General features: G+C 40.8%; 2 protein-coding genes across 3 annotated transcripts in view; one reads left to right on the top strand and one right to left on the bottom strand.

Moving 5' to 3' along the window:
- Nucleotides 1-17,955, top strand: part of zgc:172136 (FERM_F1_FRMD1 and FERM_C_FRMD1_FRMD6 domain-containing protein) — a 28,048-nt gene that overhangs the window by 6,413 nt on the left and 3,680 nt on the right. For both annotated transcript variants that reach the window (XM_022682065.2, XM_022682066.2), the window contains exons 2-13: nt 636-828; nt 1,741-1,831; nt 4,032-4,111; nt 4,707-4,783; nt 5,925-6,120; nt 6,550-6,705; nt 7,951-8,016; nt 8,560-8,628; nt 11,132-11,306; nt 13,458-13,745; nt 15,137-15,268; nt 17,369-17,433. In XM_022682065.2, the coding sequence (XP_022537786.2) occupies nt 751-828; nt 1,741-1,831; nt 4,032-4,111; nt 4,707-4,783; nt 5,925-6,120; nt 6,550-6,705; nt 7,951-8,016; nt 8,560-8,628; nt 11,132-11,306; nt 13,458-13,745; nt 15,137-15,268; nt 17,369-17,433 (1,473 nt within the window). In that variant the 5' untranslated portion in view covers nt 636-750. The remainder of the gene's footprint in view (nt 1-635; nt 829-1,740; nt 1,832-4,031; nt 4,112-4,706; nt 4,784-5,924; nt 6,121-6,549; nt 6,706-7,950; nt 8,017-8,559; nt 8,629-11,131; nt 11,307-13,457; nt 13,746-15,136; nt 15,269-17,368; nt 17,434-17,955) is intronic.
- fam184b (family with sequence similarity 184 member B) overlaps nt 13,796-17,955 on the bottom strand; it is a 276,012-nt gene continuing 271,852 nt past the window's right edge. Inside the window, exon 20 of the transcript XR_007429454.1 lies at nt 13,796-13,848. The gene's annotated coding sequence lies outside the window, so the exon portion shown is untranslated. The remainder of the gene's footprint in view (nt 13,849-17,955) is intronic.

Below are 17,955 nucleotides of genomic sequence, written 5' to 3'. Positions count from 1 at the left end.
TCAAAAGTCTGTTGCTTTTTAAATGGATATAAATGCATGTTTATGCATGTTGTTTTATGAGTGAATTAAATCAGTGACATAAAATGACCTTAAAATTAATATAACATTGTTTATCGCAATTATTTCTGGAACAATGTATCGGCCAATAAGAATGAATGATGGTGACCGGCCCTCTCTCAGCTGAGGTGAAGGAGCTGCAGTTTGGGTAAATAATGCGAGGAATGTGGTCTGGCCCACTTTTCTGCTTTTTCTGAAGTGGGCTTATCTGATCTGGCTGATTTGTGTTGGTTGGGGGGGGTTGTTTATGTGGTTGTTATTTGGTCTGAGTATAGTAGTTAGTTTAACTGGTTAGTGATAACCGAGTAAGTAAAGCCCTTAATGTTGATTTAAGAGTTAATTTCTGCTTTATCTGCTGGACTCTGGACTTGGTGTGAGGATTATGTAACTGCAGCAGTTTATATAATAATAATTAGGTCTGAATAGATGATTTTGTAACGTAATCGGGGGCTGATTGCAGGCCAGCACTGACCAGGCCGGTTCCACCAATCGCAATTACAGCACAATCTCTTACTGCTGCTGTTTCAAAACCCGTAATGATGAATTTCTTTTGTGTGTTTGTGTGTTTTCTGTTTCAGCTGTGGAGAGATGAGGCCGCTTTGTGGATTCCGTGGTCTGGAGAGGGACGGGGAATGATTTTATGGTGATTTTGGGGTGATTTTAGTGAGATATCGGTGTGATATTGGGTCTGAAATGTCTGTCCTAGCCAAACAAGAGCGAACAGTGTGTGTCCTGCTCCCAACCAAGGAAACTCTGGACATCAGTGTGGGGGTAAGTAAGAAAGTTAATTTTAATATAAGTAATTTTGTTTCCCTGATATGTCTGAAATGTATAGTTTTTTATGTGTAATTTTTATATTAATGCTGAATAAAACAGAGTAAAAGCAGTTGCTGTGAGTTGCTTTGGTAGAGCTCTGGTAGAGCTCAGGTGTTTTTTTTTTTGGATACAATCCGGGTGAGCACCCGAACATCCCTTTCAGACAGCTTCCTCTTACAGCGTCCACAGTTAATCCTGTTGGATGTGGTTATTCCTTCTTGGTGGTATGCTGACATTACCCTGGATACCGTGGCTCTTGATACATCACAAAGCAACAAATAGCTACCTATACCACAGCAGACAACTAGCAACTACCTCAGCAACACCATAGCAACCACTTTGGACATCCACTTAGCAATGCCATATCAACCAGCCAGCAAAGAAGCCACTTAGCAACTGTACAGCAAGGACCAGGGGTACATTAGTGCAACCACCTGGCAACACAGGAGCAACACCACAATGACCACTTATCCATAACATAACAACGACCAGCATACCATAGTTATGGTAACATCTTAGTGGGTGACAGTTATACCATAGCAAGTTCTTAGCAACCCCTAGTATCAACTTAGCAACATCTTAGCAGCCACCTAGCAACCATATAGCAACCACCTCAGATACCACAGGGAACAGTGGGAACCGTTTAGCTGTGCAGCCATCGTGCAAAATGCTCAAAAGCTCAGATGCTATTTTACAAGAACATTTACAACCCTGATTTTTTAAAAGATCAAATGAGTATACATTTATTTTAATACCCTTATTTTCAGAAGAACCAGTGAGTTAGTAGCAGATGTTCTAATTACTTTGTCCATATATAGTATTTTATCTGTTGTATCGATAGTAAATGATGTCCTCTTTTGTCTCCAGCTGAAAGCTACTGGACAGGATGTATTCTCTCGGGTCTCTGAGCTTCTGGGAGTGAAGCAGCTGCACTATTTCGGACTGACTGTAGTTAAGGGTAAGTACCCTCCTGACTCGACCGGAGGTTCGGTCCAGATCATTACAGACCGGTTTCCCAGGCAGGGATTAACTAAAGAACTGAAGCTCTCAAATACCAGTGAAGCAATTATAGGGCTCATATCTGCACCAAGGTACATGTCACATTGGTGGATTGTCTAGGTTGTATTCCGTTAGTGTCGTACCTGTACTTTTCATTGCCAAGATAGCGATACACCAGACATTTACCTAAACACACCTAATTTCCAGACCACCACACCCATCAGTGTATATATACATGGGTTGGACAATGAATCTGAAACACCAGGTTTTAGACCACATTCATTTATTTTAGTGACGGACAGTTCTGGTGGAAACAGGAGAGTTGGGGTGCACATTGAATTCTGCGTGATTTGATCAGCTGTGGTTTTATGTTTATTGGATACAATCCGGGTTAGCACCCGAAAACATCCCTTTCAGACAGCTTCCTCTTACAGCGTCCACAGTTAATCCTGTTGGATGTGGTTGGTTCTTCTTGGTGGTATGCTGACATTACCCTGGATACCGTGGCTCTTGATACATCAAAAAGACTTGCTGTCAACCCGTAATGTTGTGTGCATTGCAATATTTTGAGCAAAACTGTGCTCTTACCCTGCTAATTGAACCTTTACACTATGCTCAATTAATGAACTCTCTGTGCAATTAATGAAGATTGGCCACCAGGTTGCTCCAATTTAGCCATGAAACCTCCCACACTAAAATGACAGGTGTTTCAGTTTCATTATCCAACCCCTGTAACCAGAAGCACCGTTTCTATTAAAACAAAGATAGTGGAAGGTGTGAAAAGATAGCAATGAGCTGTGATACTATTATGATTAGTTCTGTATTACATAAATGAGGTAATAAGAGCTGTAAAACAGGTTCTTTGTGAGCTGAGATTTATAGTTTTATATTGCTGTAATAAAAATTAAGCATTGCCTCATTTCTTCAGCATTTCATCTAACCTTGTTTATATAACTCAAAGCCCAAATAACTGGGTTATCAGCCAAAATCAGGGATATGTGCAATCTGGAGTGTTCAGGGGGGCGGGGCATGGCTTCCTTATATCGTCATCTTTTCCTGGAACATTTATATATTTAATGCAGACAAGAGAAATCCGAACATGATCCGATTAACAAAACTGCTGTTAATTCCAGTGTAAACAGGCCCTATTTCACACCAGTCCACTTAATACTATACCAACAGCGCCAGGCCTCTCGTTTTCCTCTTTTTCTCACCTCTTTCTTTTTATCCCCTCTTCCAGCGTTCTTCTCCTCCCTCAAATACCTCTGTAATCTGGAGTTGCTCACCTCTTACACAATCCCTGCTTTGTGTTTGTGGTGAGGGAGGGGGAAGCAGCGACCACTAAAGCTGGACGGAATTCCAGCTATATTAACTTTATTAACTCTGGCATGTGTTCACGAATTCCACCGGAGAGAGAGAGAGAGAAAGAGAGAGAGAGAGAAAGGAAGAGAGAGAGAGAGAAAGGAAGAGAGAGAGAGAGAGAGAGAGAGAGAGAAAACTAATGGTTTAAGCGAGGGTCAAAGCCTTCCCTTGATTGTTGACCCGAGAATTTAAGAGAGAAATAATGTAATGATGATTTTTAAATAATAATTGTATTTATTAAATCTAGCCATGTGTAAAAAAGCATTTGTCCCCTAAATCTAATAACTTGGTTGTTCACACTTGGTGGCAACAACTGCAATCAAGCTTTACTGATAACTGGCAGTGAGGGATTTTGTTCCACTCTTCTTTACAGAATTGTTTTAATTCAGACACATTGGAGGATTTAACTAGATCACTCCAAAACCTTAAATTAGCTTATTTTTAATCCATTCGGAGGTGGTCGTGTTTTTGTTGTGCTTTGGGTCATTGTCCTGCCGAAGAACCCAAGTACACCTGAGCTTGAGGTCACGAACAGATGGCCGGACATTCTCCTTTAAATTCTTAAACCGAATGTAAGTTAGTTCAGGAGGATCTTTCCAGTTCCAGTTTAGACCGTCCCCTCACCCGATGGTTTTGTTGTCTGCCGGAGATGCTCCGCAGGATGGTCCGAGTCCTCTTTGTCTTCTCTCTAATTGAGCCCATTGTTAAGCAAATTTCACGCGTGAATAGCTGCTGCTTTTGTTTGCTGTGTGAAAGAAGTCTCACTTCCTGTCTGTGTGTTTTGGTGCGTCCTGCAGACAATGAGCACATGTTTGTGGACCTGGAGGACAGGCTGGCCAAGTACTTTCCTAAGGAGTGGAAGCAGGACTCGGGGAAGGTGGGTGATGCCCTGAATTTCTTTATTTATATGGTTTATATGGTAACACACAAACATCAAGCAGCTACAGCCCATCCATAAGTAATGGAACAGTGAGGTCAATCTGTTTATTTCTGCTGTAGACTAAAAAAATGGATTTTATATTAAAAGATGCATATAAAGCAAAAGATCAACATTTTAGCTTTTATTTCCAGGTAGAGGAGTAACCAATATGAAAACCAGAGAGCTATGAGAGTCTTTGGGTGAAAAACAAGCAACTGTGAAGCTGAGAGAAGATGGAAAATCAATTAGAACCATTAGAGCACAAATATTATTCTCAGCCAGAACAGCTGTATGGAATGTCCTGAAGAAGAAAGTCGTCACTGGTGTACTATATAACACGTTAAAGCAGGAAACCACTAAAAAATACTTTGTGATCTTGGTTGGGCACCACTGGCTTAAGACACTGCAAAACATCAAATATTATTCATAGCATGAACAATTGTTTGCAATGTCCTGAAGAAGAAAGTCGTCACTGGTGTACTAAGTAGTAGATGTTAAACAGGTAGACCAAGGAAAATAAGTTAAATAGCTGCTTGATTTGTGTTCTCTACAGGGGAATCAGAAGAGGTGGATTCCCCCGCTGCTCTGTCTGAAAGTGCAGTACTACGTGGAGAACGGGCGCCTTATCTGGTGAGTTCTGCTGGACCTGGTTCTAATTCCTTACTAAATACTTCAAACTTCAAACAAAACGGGCCCTGTATTAACTGAAGCACTGGCTGCAGTACAAACACAAAGCTGCACATTAGGTAAGGTGCTCTTTTCATAAACTGCATCCAAAAACTTGACTAGATCATTTGCGGCATTGTTGTGACCACCTGAAATACCATAGCAACCACCTAGGAGACCATAGCGACTGGCTAGCAACTACAGGCTACTACGTGAAATACCATAGCAGTCACCTTTACCTTTTTCACACTGTAGCATCAAGCTAGCGTCCACTTAGCGTCACCATAGCAACCACCAAGCAACACAATAGCAACCACTTAGATAAACCACAGCAACCACTTGGGATCCCACCACAGCCAGTTTATCAGCACCATAGCAGCCACCTGGGATACCATTGTGACCATTTAGCAAAACCATAGCAACCAGCTGGGATACAATAGCATCCACTTTGGACATTATAAAGACCAGCTAACAATACATTGGAAACCACCTGGAATTACTTAGACTAGACAAGCTACTGCTTGAAAATGAAATCCATTTCAGCAGCACAACAACTGATTTTTTTGAGAATACAGAGCAACTCTAAAGTAACTGTAGATCAGGAGTATAAATAACATTTGGGTCCTGTTTTTTGATCTGTAGGCGAGCCAGTGTGTCTTTACTATCGTAACAACGGGAAAAGTACACCTTGCTCAGCTTGAAACGCACAAAAGGCGTGTACTAATTCTCTTAAATAATCATGAGTGTCGTTAATTTTGGGCGTAACATGAAATTAACCAATCAGTGTGTCACCTGCAACTCCCTTTAAGAGCCAGGTGCGCTCTGACTTTGGTGGATTGCTACTTTAACAAGTCATGTGCCTGTGTTGACAATTCACTGCCAAGATAGCAAATATTCAGAAGCACTGTTGCTTTTTAAACGATGCAGGTGGAAGGTGTGAAATAGACTACGGATGGGGTGTAAGATAGCAATGAGCATCAGCAGTGTGGGCTTGAACGGACTGCTGTAATCATTTTTTTTAAAGAAAATATCGGAGTACAGTGGGAGCTGAGGAGGATCAGTATAATTGTATTTAATGGCTCTTTCTCTCTGTGTGTTGTTTTAGTGAGCGTAAAGCTCGGAGGCTGTACTACGCTGATCTGAGGGAGCGGGTGCTGCGCTCCGAGTGCCGGCAGCAGGAGGAGGTGTATTTCCAGCTGGCAGGATACGCCCTGCAGGCCGACCTGGGAGACCACCCTCCAGAAAACACCAGCCAGCAGGATGCTCCGTACTTCAGACCCAAAGACTACTTCCCTCCCTGGGTACGACATGCTGCTGCTGATCTAGACCTCTGCTGATTAGTGTTAAACAACAACTGTATTCCTCCTAAACACTGTGTTCAGAACAATTTCTTACCTTTTATTTTATTATCTGCATTACATACATTACATGTACATTTATCAGTTTCAACAAGAATGTAATAAAATCTATCTATCCATCTATCTATCTATTTATCTATCTATCTATTTATACCTCTTCACAACTTTACAACTGATGCTCTCAAACACATTAAGAGGCAAGAAATTCAAGTAATTAACTCTTGGTGAGTTCAGCACAGCTGTTAACTGAAAGCCTGAATTCCAGGTGACTCTACCTCATAAAACTGACTGAGAAAATCCAGCAAAACTGTCTAATTTAAGAATGTAAAATATTGTTTAGCACTAATAAAGAGGGCTGATTTTATCCTGCAGATCGTGGCTAAGCGCGGCGTGGACTACCTGCTGTGCCACGGGCCGAAGGTGCACCGGGAGCTGTGGGGGATGCCGTGCCGGGACGCCGTCCTGCTCTTCATCAGGGAGTCCTGCCGCCTGGAGGACGTCCCCGTCACCTTCTACAGACTCCACAAGGTCAGAGATCACCCCGGCACAGGAGGCATGCTGGGAGTTCAGGCCTGGCCGGGCACTGGAATGTGGGAGGAGGCTTATAGGGAGCGTTTTCATCAAAGTAGGGGTCACAGGGGTCGCGGCGTGATGGTGGTGGGGGGCGGGGGGGTTATCAGTTATTGGCCTTTTAGAGGATCAGGTGGGTCAGACTGAAGCTCAGAAGCTCCGGGGTTCAGAGTTTAATAGAGTGTGTGCAGATTTACTGATGGCTTTTAAAGTGCAGGTGCAAGAAGCTCCTGAAAAGTCATATAAAAAGAGTGACGTGCAAAAGTATTCATTCCCCCTGTATCAACACTTAGAAGAGCCTCCTTTTACTGCAGGTACAGCAGCAAGTCTCTTTTGGGGTTTGTCTCCACCAGCTTTGTGCATGTAGAGACTGAGATTTTTGCTTTATTCTTCTTTACAAAACAGCTCAATCTCAACCAGGTTGGATAAAGATTGTCTGTGAACAGCAGTTTTTTAATGTCTTTCAATAGAAGCTCAATGAGATTTAGATCTTTTAGGACTTTGACTGAGCCATTCTATCATATGAATATCCTTTAATCTAAGCCACTGTAGCTTTGGCTATATGTTTAGGGTCATCGTCTTGTCGGAAGGTCTCTGAAAGTCTTTTACAGCCTTTTTCTCAATAAGCTTCAAGAGGTGGTGACCTGAAATGAAAAGTTTTCCAACAGTCTTGAAGGAAGGAGTTCCCAGAGGTGTTTATCAGCACTTGTTGCTCCTTTGCCTTCTTCACTCTGTGCTCCAGCTCACCCCAAACCATCTGGATTGGGTTCAGGTCCGGTGACTGTGGAGGATCAGCTCATTTTTTGTTAAGTACATTAAACTCCACATGTGTTCATTCATAGTTTTGATGCTTCAGTGAGAATCTACAATGTAAATAGTCTTAAAAATACAGAAAACACATTGGAAAAGAAAAGGTGTGTCCAAACTTTTAGCCTGCTCTGTACATTTCAGGGGTAACACAGTTAGCAGCCCAAATCGCCATCTACCCACCCAGAGAGAGCAAGGCCAATTGTGATTTCTCGGGGCTCCGGCAGCTGATGGCAAGCTGCATAAACTGGATTTGAACCAATGATATCCGGATCATAGTGGCAGTGTTCTGAAACAGATGTATTTGTATTGTCTCCTGTAATTGTGGAGCTGCTGAGTGAGGGTGTGGGTGATGGCTGTATCTCACGGACGTCCATCATTTTATCTTTCCTGCAGGACAAGCGGGAGGAGAAAGGCTCGGCTCTGCTGGGACTCACCCTGCGAGGAATGCAGGTTTATCAGGTGTGTGTGTGTGTGTCTAGGGGTTAAGGAGGAGTGTGAGGAGGAGAAGGGTGAGGAGTGTGGTGTTTATGATGAAGATGATGTCTGTAAATGCGTCATAGTGGTGATGAGCGTGCCAGTGTCCGCCGGGTGATCCGGAATGTGCAGGGTCCGGGATTCCTTTCCTCTGATCCTGTAACTCCCAGTTAAAACAGCTCAGTCTGGATTAAACCACCCACTCGCCTGCACTTCTTCATTTACTTTGTTTTTTTTATTTTGATTCATTCAGCCTGCCTCGTTTGAGGAAACCGGTTGCCGTAAAAAAGTTAAGTAATGGGTAAAGAAAACTTAAGTTAACATAACTTACAACATCAAGTTATTACAACTAAAAAGGAAGTTGATTTAACTTTTTTATTTTTGTTATAGTGTAAGACCGGAGTTAAGTTTACTTATACTTAACTTTTTTAAGGTAGCCGGTTTGCTCAATTTTTAGCCAGGTTTCAGTGTGACTGCTCAGTTGCTGCTGTAATTTAACACTGCTGTTCGTTGTTTTCTGTATCGTAGGAGATGAATAACGTACGTGAGCTGCTGTACGACTTCCCCTGGACCAACGTGGGCCGACTCACATTTCTGGTACTTTCACATTCAGCTCGAATCAGTGTTGACCTTAATGGCTTTAGTTTTTCCCCCATTTTACATTACTTTTACTTTTATACTTTAAGTAGTTTTGCAACCAGTACTTTAAGTAAAAAACACTTTTACTTAAAGAGTAAAAAGCTTGAGTTAATCCTTTAACTTCTACAGAAGTATTTTATTAAACCCTAGTATCTACTAGGGCTGGGGCGACGCGTCGACATAATCGACGTCATCGATTACGAAAATACATCGATTTGCATAACGTGCGTCGGCGCGTCGTAAATATGATCAGAACTATGTTAATTAACACGGTAACATAGAAGCATAGAACTATTATTTAATTAAAATGATTTTTAAGAACAGCTAAACACAGTTCTGCAAGTCAAACGCGGAGGAGTTCACGTGCGAGAGAGAGAGAGAGAGAGACACACACACAGAGAGAGAGAGACACAGAGAGAGAGAGAGAGAGAGAGAGAGAGAGAGAGAGACACACAGAGAGAGAGAGAGAGAGATTTGCTTGTTCTGGTGAGAGCTCATATTCTAGTCCCATACATAATTCTGCAGCTCCCTCAGTGTTTTCTGCCGTATTTTGCGGCTAGCGCGAGCGCTTACAACTGACACCGCGCACCGCGAGGTGCCGCCGCGTTTGTGCCGAATCCGACTCTCTGCTGAATCTGACTCCCGCTTCGCGGACAGAATCGGCACAACACCCCCGCTGTAGAACTGCGGTAGTGAAAACAGCGCTTGTAAATAAATTAGTTTAGTTTCACTTTCAGTTTTCGTTATTTTCGTTATTTTTTTTTTACATAAAAATATAATTAAAAAACAGACGCCTACATCTCGGACTATTTTCTGGAGCCCGGGTCGGATTTCGGGTCGGACCTCGGGTCATGTCGGGTTCGGGCAGAGGAGAGCATGGACTCCGGAGAGCAATCTCCAGCTACAAAAAAAACGCCAGCGGGCATCTAAAGTTTGGGAGCATTTCACGCAAAAGGGCAACAATGTGGTCCTCTGCCATACGTGCAAAAGGACTTGAAGCGCAAACATCCAGGAGCACTATGTCAACAGGGTCACACAGTAAGTTACCGTTTACATCAGGGTCTCCGCGGGTGTCCTTAAAAAGACTTAAGGCTGTCTACCAAAGGTTTTAAACCTGCCACAGGCAGAAATTATAAATTTTTGGTTTATATTTGTGCATGGCATTTCGCAGATTCCAGAAACAGTAGCATTATTCATAAGTTCAGGTGTTTAGCTAAGCTAGCTGCCTTAAGTTATTTTAGCTAGCGCCGTCGGCGCTGCGGTGTTGCACCGTTTTCTGTCACCGTCGGAATTTTGTGACCAGTGCTCACGGTTATGAGCGTTCATTGGCAAAACAGAAGCTTTCTATACCTACACCTTACCCTCAGCCCTAAACTGAACCGTTTTGGCCAGTCGGGGTAAACATTAGAAACGAACACGTTTCGAATCGGCCAGTGCACCGGTCTGCTGAGAACTACTTGCCAGTGGTCACAAAATCTAGCGGTCCCAGAAAACAGTGCAACACACGGTTGTGGTGTATGGGAGCTTACCATTTTTAGCGTTAAAGATCTAAACGTGTTGTACATGTAAGTGATTATAAGTGTGGGGTTTGGTTTAGTAGGCTTGTGTTGTTGTTGTTATTATATATTAATATAGTAATTTATCGTTTGCTTTAAAACGTAAAATAATAATTATTTAAATATGTTTCTCAATAAATAGATTAGTCGACTAATCGAAATAAATAATCGTTAGAATAATCGTTTAAAAAATAATCGTTAGGGACAGCCCTAGTATCTACGTCTACCTACAGAATAATGAATGATGATGAGTGTATTTAATATACTGGCACTCACTCCTGTTACTGGCACTCACTCCTGTTACTGGCACTCACTCCTGTTACTGGCACTCACTCCTGTTACTGGCACTCACTCCTGTTACTGGCACTCACTCCTGTTACTGGCACTCACTCCTGTTACTGGCACTCACTCCTGTTACTGACACTCACTCCTGTTACTGACACTCACTCCTGTTACTGGCACTCACTCCTGTTACTGGCACTCACTCCTGTTACTGGCACTCACTCCTGGTACTTTTTATGTTTTGAGTAACAGGGATTAAAGTGACAGGAATGGGTTTGTAGCAGGTTACAGTTACAATAAGATCAAGTATACAGAAAAACTAATGAGCAAACTTAATTTTGGTCTTCCAATAATTTTAATAATTATATTTCATGGTAAAGTTTATAGTTAGAGAGTGGAATTGGGGTAACTAATGCTATTTTTTCAGTGTTATAAGTAGTTTTTATTTATGTTTTAATTACATATCTTACTTTTGCAATTAGATCAACGTACAAGACACTATGCTTAATAATAAAATTTATTTTAAAGATATTACCTAAAGGCAGTTATATTTTACTTAGACATGAGGTTAAATCGGTTAGATCAGTAATAATGTTTTTGGTCTGTTATTATTTTTATTTCAGGGTAAGAAGTTTGAGATCCAGCCGGATGGTCTGCCGTCGGCGAGGAAACTGGTGTATTATACTGGTTCTGCTTTCCGCTCGCGCCACCTCCTCCTTCACCTGAGCAGCAGCCACCGCCTCTACCTCACCCTGCAGCCCGCCCTCACACACCTGCGCCAGCTCGAGCAGGACGAGGGTAAGCATGTGTGTGTTATTTAGTGTCTAATTTAATCCATACAATCCATGCTCTTTGACTGCTTGTCTTCAACAAATTTTAGTTTGCAGGCTTTCTTGTGCATCAGCTTTAGAAGAGGCTTTCTTCTAGGATAGTGCCATGCAGAGAGAGTTGATGCCTCAGTGTGTGGCTTATGGTCTGAGAACTGCTGCCCTCCCACTTCTTCAACCTCTGCAGCAATGCTGGCAGCACTCATGCATCTATTTTTTGAAGGCAACATATGGATTTTACGCTGAACTTTTTTGGTTTGGAGAGGCCTGTCCTGAGTGAAAGCCATCTTGGAAAACTGCTGTGTGACCTTATTTCACCTTGTACTTTGTGTTCTAGCTCAGTTTTTTAGGATGTTGGCTAACTTCTTATAGCCTAGGCCAGTGGTTGTCAAACTGTGGTACATTTAATAAAGGTTTTTAATGTATCAAAAACAAAGTATTACAAAAAAAACGCATGTGGTTATCGGGGGAGGTGCAATTCCTGTATCTTAAGAATTTGGCTGATTTTATTAGGAGAAAGTGACGTATTGTCACTGTTGGATAAAAGCAGAACATTCTAAAAATGTCATGTACTTAGTATGTAGTATATGTTATTAGCATGAATTTATTGTTTCACACTGACATTCAAAAGCATTATTGCACATTGCATTTTTATCCATATTTTTTACTCTTAGTTTGCTTGCATATTTTCCTTTGGATGACTTTTAGGTGGTACTTTAACTTTTTAGATAATATAAGATCAAATAATAAGATAATATTTGAGAACTACTGGCCTAGGCAGTTTTTTTTTTTACAGTGGAGAGCAGCAATTCAGTTTCTCACATCCTTAGAGAGTTCTTTGCCATGAGGTGGCATGTTGAATATCCTAAGGCCTTGTAACACTAATAAGTCGCATGACACTAGAAAGGAAAAAGGGTTAATTGGGCACAATTTAGTATAGTAAGGGACGTCCTCGTGAATGAGTGTGTGTTCTGGTTATTTGCTGGAGCACATCCTGTGCTGTATAGTGATGCTGTGTGCTGTAGTGAGTCATTAGTGTGATGGTTTTATCAGTATGATGATCGAGCGGGTCGGTCGGGCCGCTGGCTCCGGCTGTATGCGGTTTACAGCCGTAGACAACAGGAGGCGACTGACTGATCGCTGGACCGGATAAACCGGTCGGGCTAACGGTGAAAAGATACCAGTAACTATCACCTTTCAATTTCAATACTGGAGTGAACGTTTTAATTATACGCTGCATTTATAAAAGCAGGTCCCCATGGGTACAGAATTTACCAGTCAAATGTTTGGACCCCTTCTCATTTAATATTTATTTATTTATGTGTATTATTTTCTACATTGTAATTTGAAAACCTCTGGAATATAATCAAGAGGAAGATGGATGATCACAAGCCATCAAACCACCAAACTGAACTGCTTAAATATTTGTACCAGGAGTAAAGCAGCATAAAGTTATCCAAAAGCAGTGTGTAAGACTGGTGGAGGAGAATAAACCAAAATGCATGAAAACTGTGATTAAAAAACTGGGTTATTCCACCAAATATTAATTTCTGAACTCTTAAAACTTTATGAATATGAACTTGTTTTCTTTGCATTGTTTGAGGTCTGAAAGTTCTGCATATTTTTTGTTATTTCAGTCATTTCTCATTTTCTGCAAATAAATGCTCTAAATGAGAATATTTTTATTTGGAATTTGGGAGAAATGTTGTCTGTAGTTTATAGAATAAAACTACAATGTTTATTTTACTTTTAATTTTTTTCCAAAAATCGACGGTGCGCCTTATGTATGAATTCTACCAGTCAGGTATTAAGGAGCGGCAAAAGCCACTCTGCCTGAAGTACAGCATTATAAAGCAGGAGGAAGAGTTTTCAGGGATGTTTCTTCAGCATTAAACTATAGCTGGGTGCAGCAGCATTAGCATTAGTGGCTATCTGCAGTGCTAGCTCTTTCGCCATTCAGAGTCAGTTATTTTTTAGACTGTAGTCTGCATGTTTACCGTGTTAAAACAAGCTAAATGGAATAAAACATTATCGGGCCGCATTTATGCACCGCAAGCGCTGCAGTTAGCGGCTAATGCTAATCGCTAAAGGCCCTATGTATTATGTTTTCTCCCCTGTCCAGAAAAGAAGCGATACCGGGAGTCGTACATCAGTGACGATATGGACCCGGACCCCCTGAGCAGCGACGGCAGCCCCCTCCTGTCCCGGCACTCCACCAGCAGCTCGGGCATCGAGGCGGATGGCCGGCAGCGCAGCGTATCGGTGGAGATGGTGTCAGTGGAGGAGGAGGAGCCTCTGAGACGGGCGGAGAAATCCTTCAGCTCGGCTGCCAGTCACGGATCATCCCACACGTCCGGCATCGACACCGGCAGCAAGACACGCCCCGAGGAGGAGGAGTGGCACGACGAAGGTGAGGAGGAGATACCGTCACAGTTCCCTTTATCCCATACTGCTCTGTAACTAATCTACAGTTACAGTAGATACAGAATCACCAGCACTGTAATCTGTTGTACCTGTACTGCTCTGTAATTTATCTACAGTTACAGTAGATACAGAATCACCAGCACTGTAATCTGTTGTACCCATACTGCTCTGTAATTAATCTACAGTTACAGTAGATACAGAATCACCAGCACTGTAATCTGTTGTACTCGTACTGCTCTGTAATTAATCTACAGTTACAGTAGATACAGAATCACCAGCACTGTAATCTGTTGTACTCGTACTGCTCTGTAATTAATCTACAGTTACAGTAGATACAGAATCAACAGCACTGTAATCTGTTGTACCCATACTGCTCTGTAATTAATCTACAGTTACAGTAGATACAGAATCTTTCTGAAAGTTTCTGTGTGACCTGACCCTTCAGTCTTTGGGAGCAGTGATTAATGTCAAATAGCACAAATAGTACACTGTGAGACGCAGCTTATCAGGAATTCGGTTCATTCGTCAAAAGTACGAAGCTGCAGGATTCTTCACATTCCTCTCATAACTGCAGGAGTTACAGGATGAGGTATTGTCTCGTTCTTCATCCCCCAGCATTCCTCACAGGCAGAATATTGCTGCACAACAGCTGTACAGCTAAAATACAGATTATATCTATTAGAGCTGTAACTAATGAGGATTTTAGTAGTCGACTTATACTGCAATTGTTTTTTTTAATTAGTCGATTAATCGCAATTATTTTTTATCAAGTCCTCCATTGTTTGCTTCCTATTTCAGATGCTCCTTTTAGACAAACTCTGCAGGACATTTTAATAGCTGACATACTGATATTAAACTAGAAATTATAGTATCGTACACAATAATATCGCCAACATTTTTGAATAGCGTGAACGATATTATACTCTGAAATATTGTGCCATATCACCCACCACTAATTATCACATCAGGGTAATACTTTTTTTTTTTTTACTGTTTTTAGCAAAAGAAAAAAAAAATCACACTGTTCTCATTTGCCCATTAAATATGATATCTGTCCAGCATCATTTATTTTACTTTAATCCTGGATATATAGAGATATTTGGAGTGCATTATTATTAGTATCATGATATTCTGCATCATTTCTTAGTTAGGGGGTGTGCCAAATCATATCATATGCAATAATAAAATGTAATTTTCATTTTGTTGCAGTAGCTCTGTGTATTCTTTAAATATTTCTTTTATTTCAGTGTTTTGTTATATCACCAAGAGTATCGTTATCTCTAAAATACCATGAAATATCGTGATATTATTTTAGGTCCATATCGCCCAATCCTAATTACAAAGTATATTATTGTATTGTGTTTAAATTCTTTACAGATTTCCAGCAGCATGTGAACGGGCCTGGAGAAGTTTCAGTGGATGATCCTGAGGAGACACTGAGACTAGCGGAGCTTCTTCAGGGCGTGTCCGTGGATTGCCCCTCCCTCAGCTCAGAAATAAACTCAGCAGGTGAGAAAAACTTGCTGATGGGTAAAAAGCCCTTTGGAAAAATCTTTTAAAGAGTTTCACCAGGTTCTCCTAGATTTACATTTATTTAACTTTTATTTTACCTCAAAAATCCGTAGAAAGCTCTTTGGTCTTGCCCATGTTGTAGAGGTTAAAGTCTGACTGATTAATTGAGTCTGTGGACAGGAGTTATACTTTTATACAGGTGACAATTTAAGACAGATGTCTTTAATAATGCAGGTAAGGAGTTGATTAGAAGTGTCTAACTGCTCTGTAGGAGCCAGAACTCTTAATGGTTGGTTTGGGATCAAATACTTATTTCTCTCTGCAAAATGCAAATAAACTAATATAATTTGTACTATGTGCTTTTCAGAATTTTATTTTAAACTGTATCTCTCACTGTTAAAACTGTGTAGAAAATAAGTGTACAAAGGTCACAATTAGCAGATGTAACAATCCTGTGAGCATTCTGTTGCATTTAATGGACCTTTAGTTGAGTGATAGTTGAGCATCTACGAGGCATCATCAGTAGACCACTGAAGTTCACTGTCAATCTGTAGTCCTTGTATGGCTTCCAGAATTACCCCAGAACCAGCTTTAAACGCTGTAACACGTTTTACCATTTACCCTCTTTATTATGCAGTGAAATAAATTATAGAGGTTTGGTGTTTCTGGCTCATTGTTTTAGTACATTAAGGCACGTTAAGGTTTGTCCTTATAACAGGTTTCAGTGGAAAGAAAACCCTTATGAAGCTTTTTTTTTTTTTTTTTTGCATTTTACATGTTTTAGATTCTATAGTTCTTCAGTTAGCTGGGTTAGCTCCATGGTTCTGGAGTAACACTGTTCTACTACTTTTTCCTGCTGTATCACTTAGCCATACGTCTCAGCGATAGTTATTTCGTTGATACTTTATTGATTAGTTAGTTGTTAGTCGATTATTCGAAATTAGGTGTTTAAATTAGTATAAACTAATGATCGTAATTAAATAATAAACCTGCAGAAAAGTGCTGCTCCTCTTATTATCTGCATTTTAAAGCTCTAACACAGCCTACACTGCTCCACATCACCAGACTGATAGAGTTTTCACCTGTTTCAATACTTTAATTATCCTCTGTGAAGAAGAAAAATAATCCAAAACGTGATCCGGCCAGAGTTCGCTGGTGCATTATCTTAAAGCTAGCATTTTTCTAATTACTACCATTAAACTATCTCGAAATTCAGAGGATCCAGTGATATTTAGGATTAAAGTGTGCACACCTCTTAACATGGACACGAAACCCCAAATATGGGCATAAAAAACATAGCGCCGACTACAAAATGACGACACGACTTCAGTGGTTTATGGACCATCCTATTAAATAGTGTTGCTATAAAGTGTTGTCTTATCTTATGCCCAAAGTTCAGATCTGTTCAATAGGATCATCTCTCAGCTATTTTTGTATTGGATAAACATTAAGCTTATTTTTCTGGCTAAAACTGAAACGATGTGCAAGTGCGCCCCCTTGTGGTAATGTAGTATAAATGTAGTCCCACTACTGTGATTCACAGCAATATATATATATATATATATTGTGGCGTGAGGAGGCGGGGGAGTTGTGGGTCCGCCCCACGCCAGAGCGCAAAGCCATGCCCGTCTCAGCTGGCCCGCATGAGGGCTGATTGAGCCGCCAGTTGAGACAGGCATATATACTCAGCCTCCGCCATCATTTGAGGACTTTGACTGGGGAGCCGAGGGCTGAGGCTGCGCGGACTCGTAGTCAGCACTTTAAAAAGAGACTATGAAACTCTAGAGCCCCATTGGGCCATAGTATGTTCTTTTGAGTTGTTTTTGGGTGTGGTGGAGGGCGTTAAAAGCCAATAAAGGTATGTTTTGAGTTCATTTAATCCCCGTGTCTGTGTATCTCTGTGTGCTTCCTCCTTCCGGGTCACAGTGGTCACGCCCCTAACCCCAGGGGCCTACCACAATATATATATATATATATATATATATACACGCTCTGAAGCTTTGTACAGTACTTTTAAGATGTGATAGAGGGCTGTTGAGTTGGGAATAAGGTGTTTTTTGAGTGCATTTTTGTTTTATTCATTTTACTCTCTTCCAGCCATCCATTTAAACCTCTTCCAGACGACCGCCGACCAAGAGAAGCCATGTGACTCCATTGAACAGGTCAGTCACCTCCATATACCTGATATGGTGAACAGTGTTCATTTAGATTTAAATTTAGTCTTAGTATTTTCAGTAAAATGTATAATATGTATTTAATATATAGCATTTATTTATTTAATTATTATTAGAGACAGGCTTATCACAAATTATAACTTAAACAAATTAAATAAATTAATAGTAGGTAAAATGCAGTAAATGCTGTATAAATTGTGTCTCACAACTCGAGTTTATAAGGTGTTTGTGGCCAATATAACCTAAACACTGTAGCGAATGGTTGTTACATTGCTAAAACTAATAAACATGAGATAAAGATAAAGTATAACTAAAGACTTAAAATTTTTGCTGACTCCTCTGCTCAAATTTAAAAAATGCTACAAAAAATGGGAGGGGTAGTTTGGAAGAGGCATTGGGTGATGTATGGGTTTAGGCAATTTACATTTACATTTATAAAATATTAAACGTTGAGTGAATTATTACAATAAACGAACGTCTTCACAATAGAAGGGATTGATAAATTTTTTA

Source organism: Astyanax mexicanus, chromosome 25 (assembly GCF_023375975.1).
Source record: "Astyanax mexicanus isolate ESR-SI-001 chromosome 25, AstMex3_surface, whole genome shotgun sequence".
Classification (NCBI taxonomy): domain Eukaryota; kingdom Metazoa; phylum Chordata; class Actinopteri; order Characiformes; family Acestrorhamphidae; genus Astyanax; species Astyanax mexicanus.
This window is presented reverse-complemented; position numbering and strand designations above follow the sequence as displayed.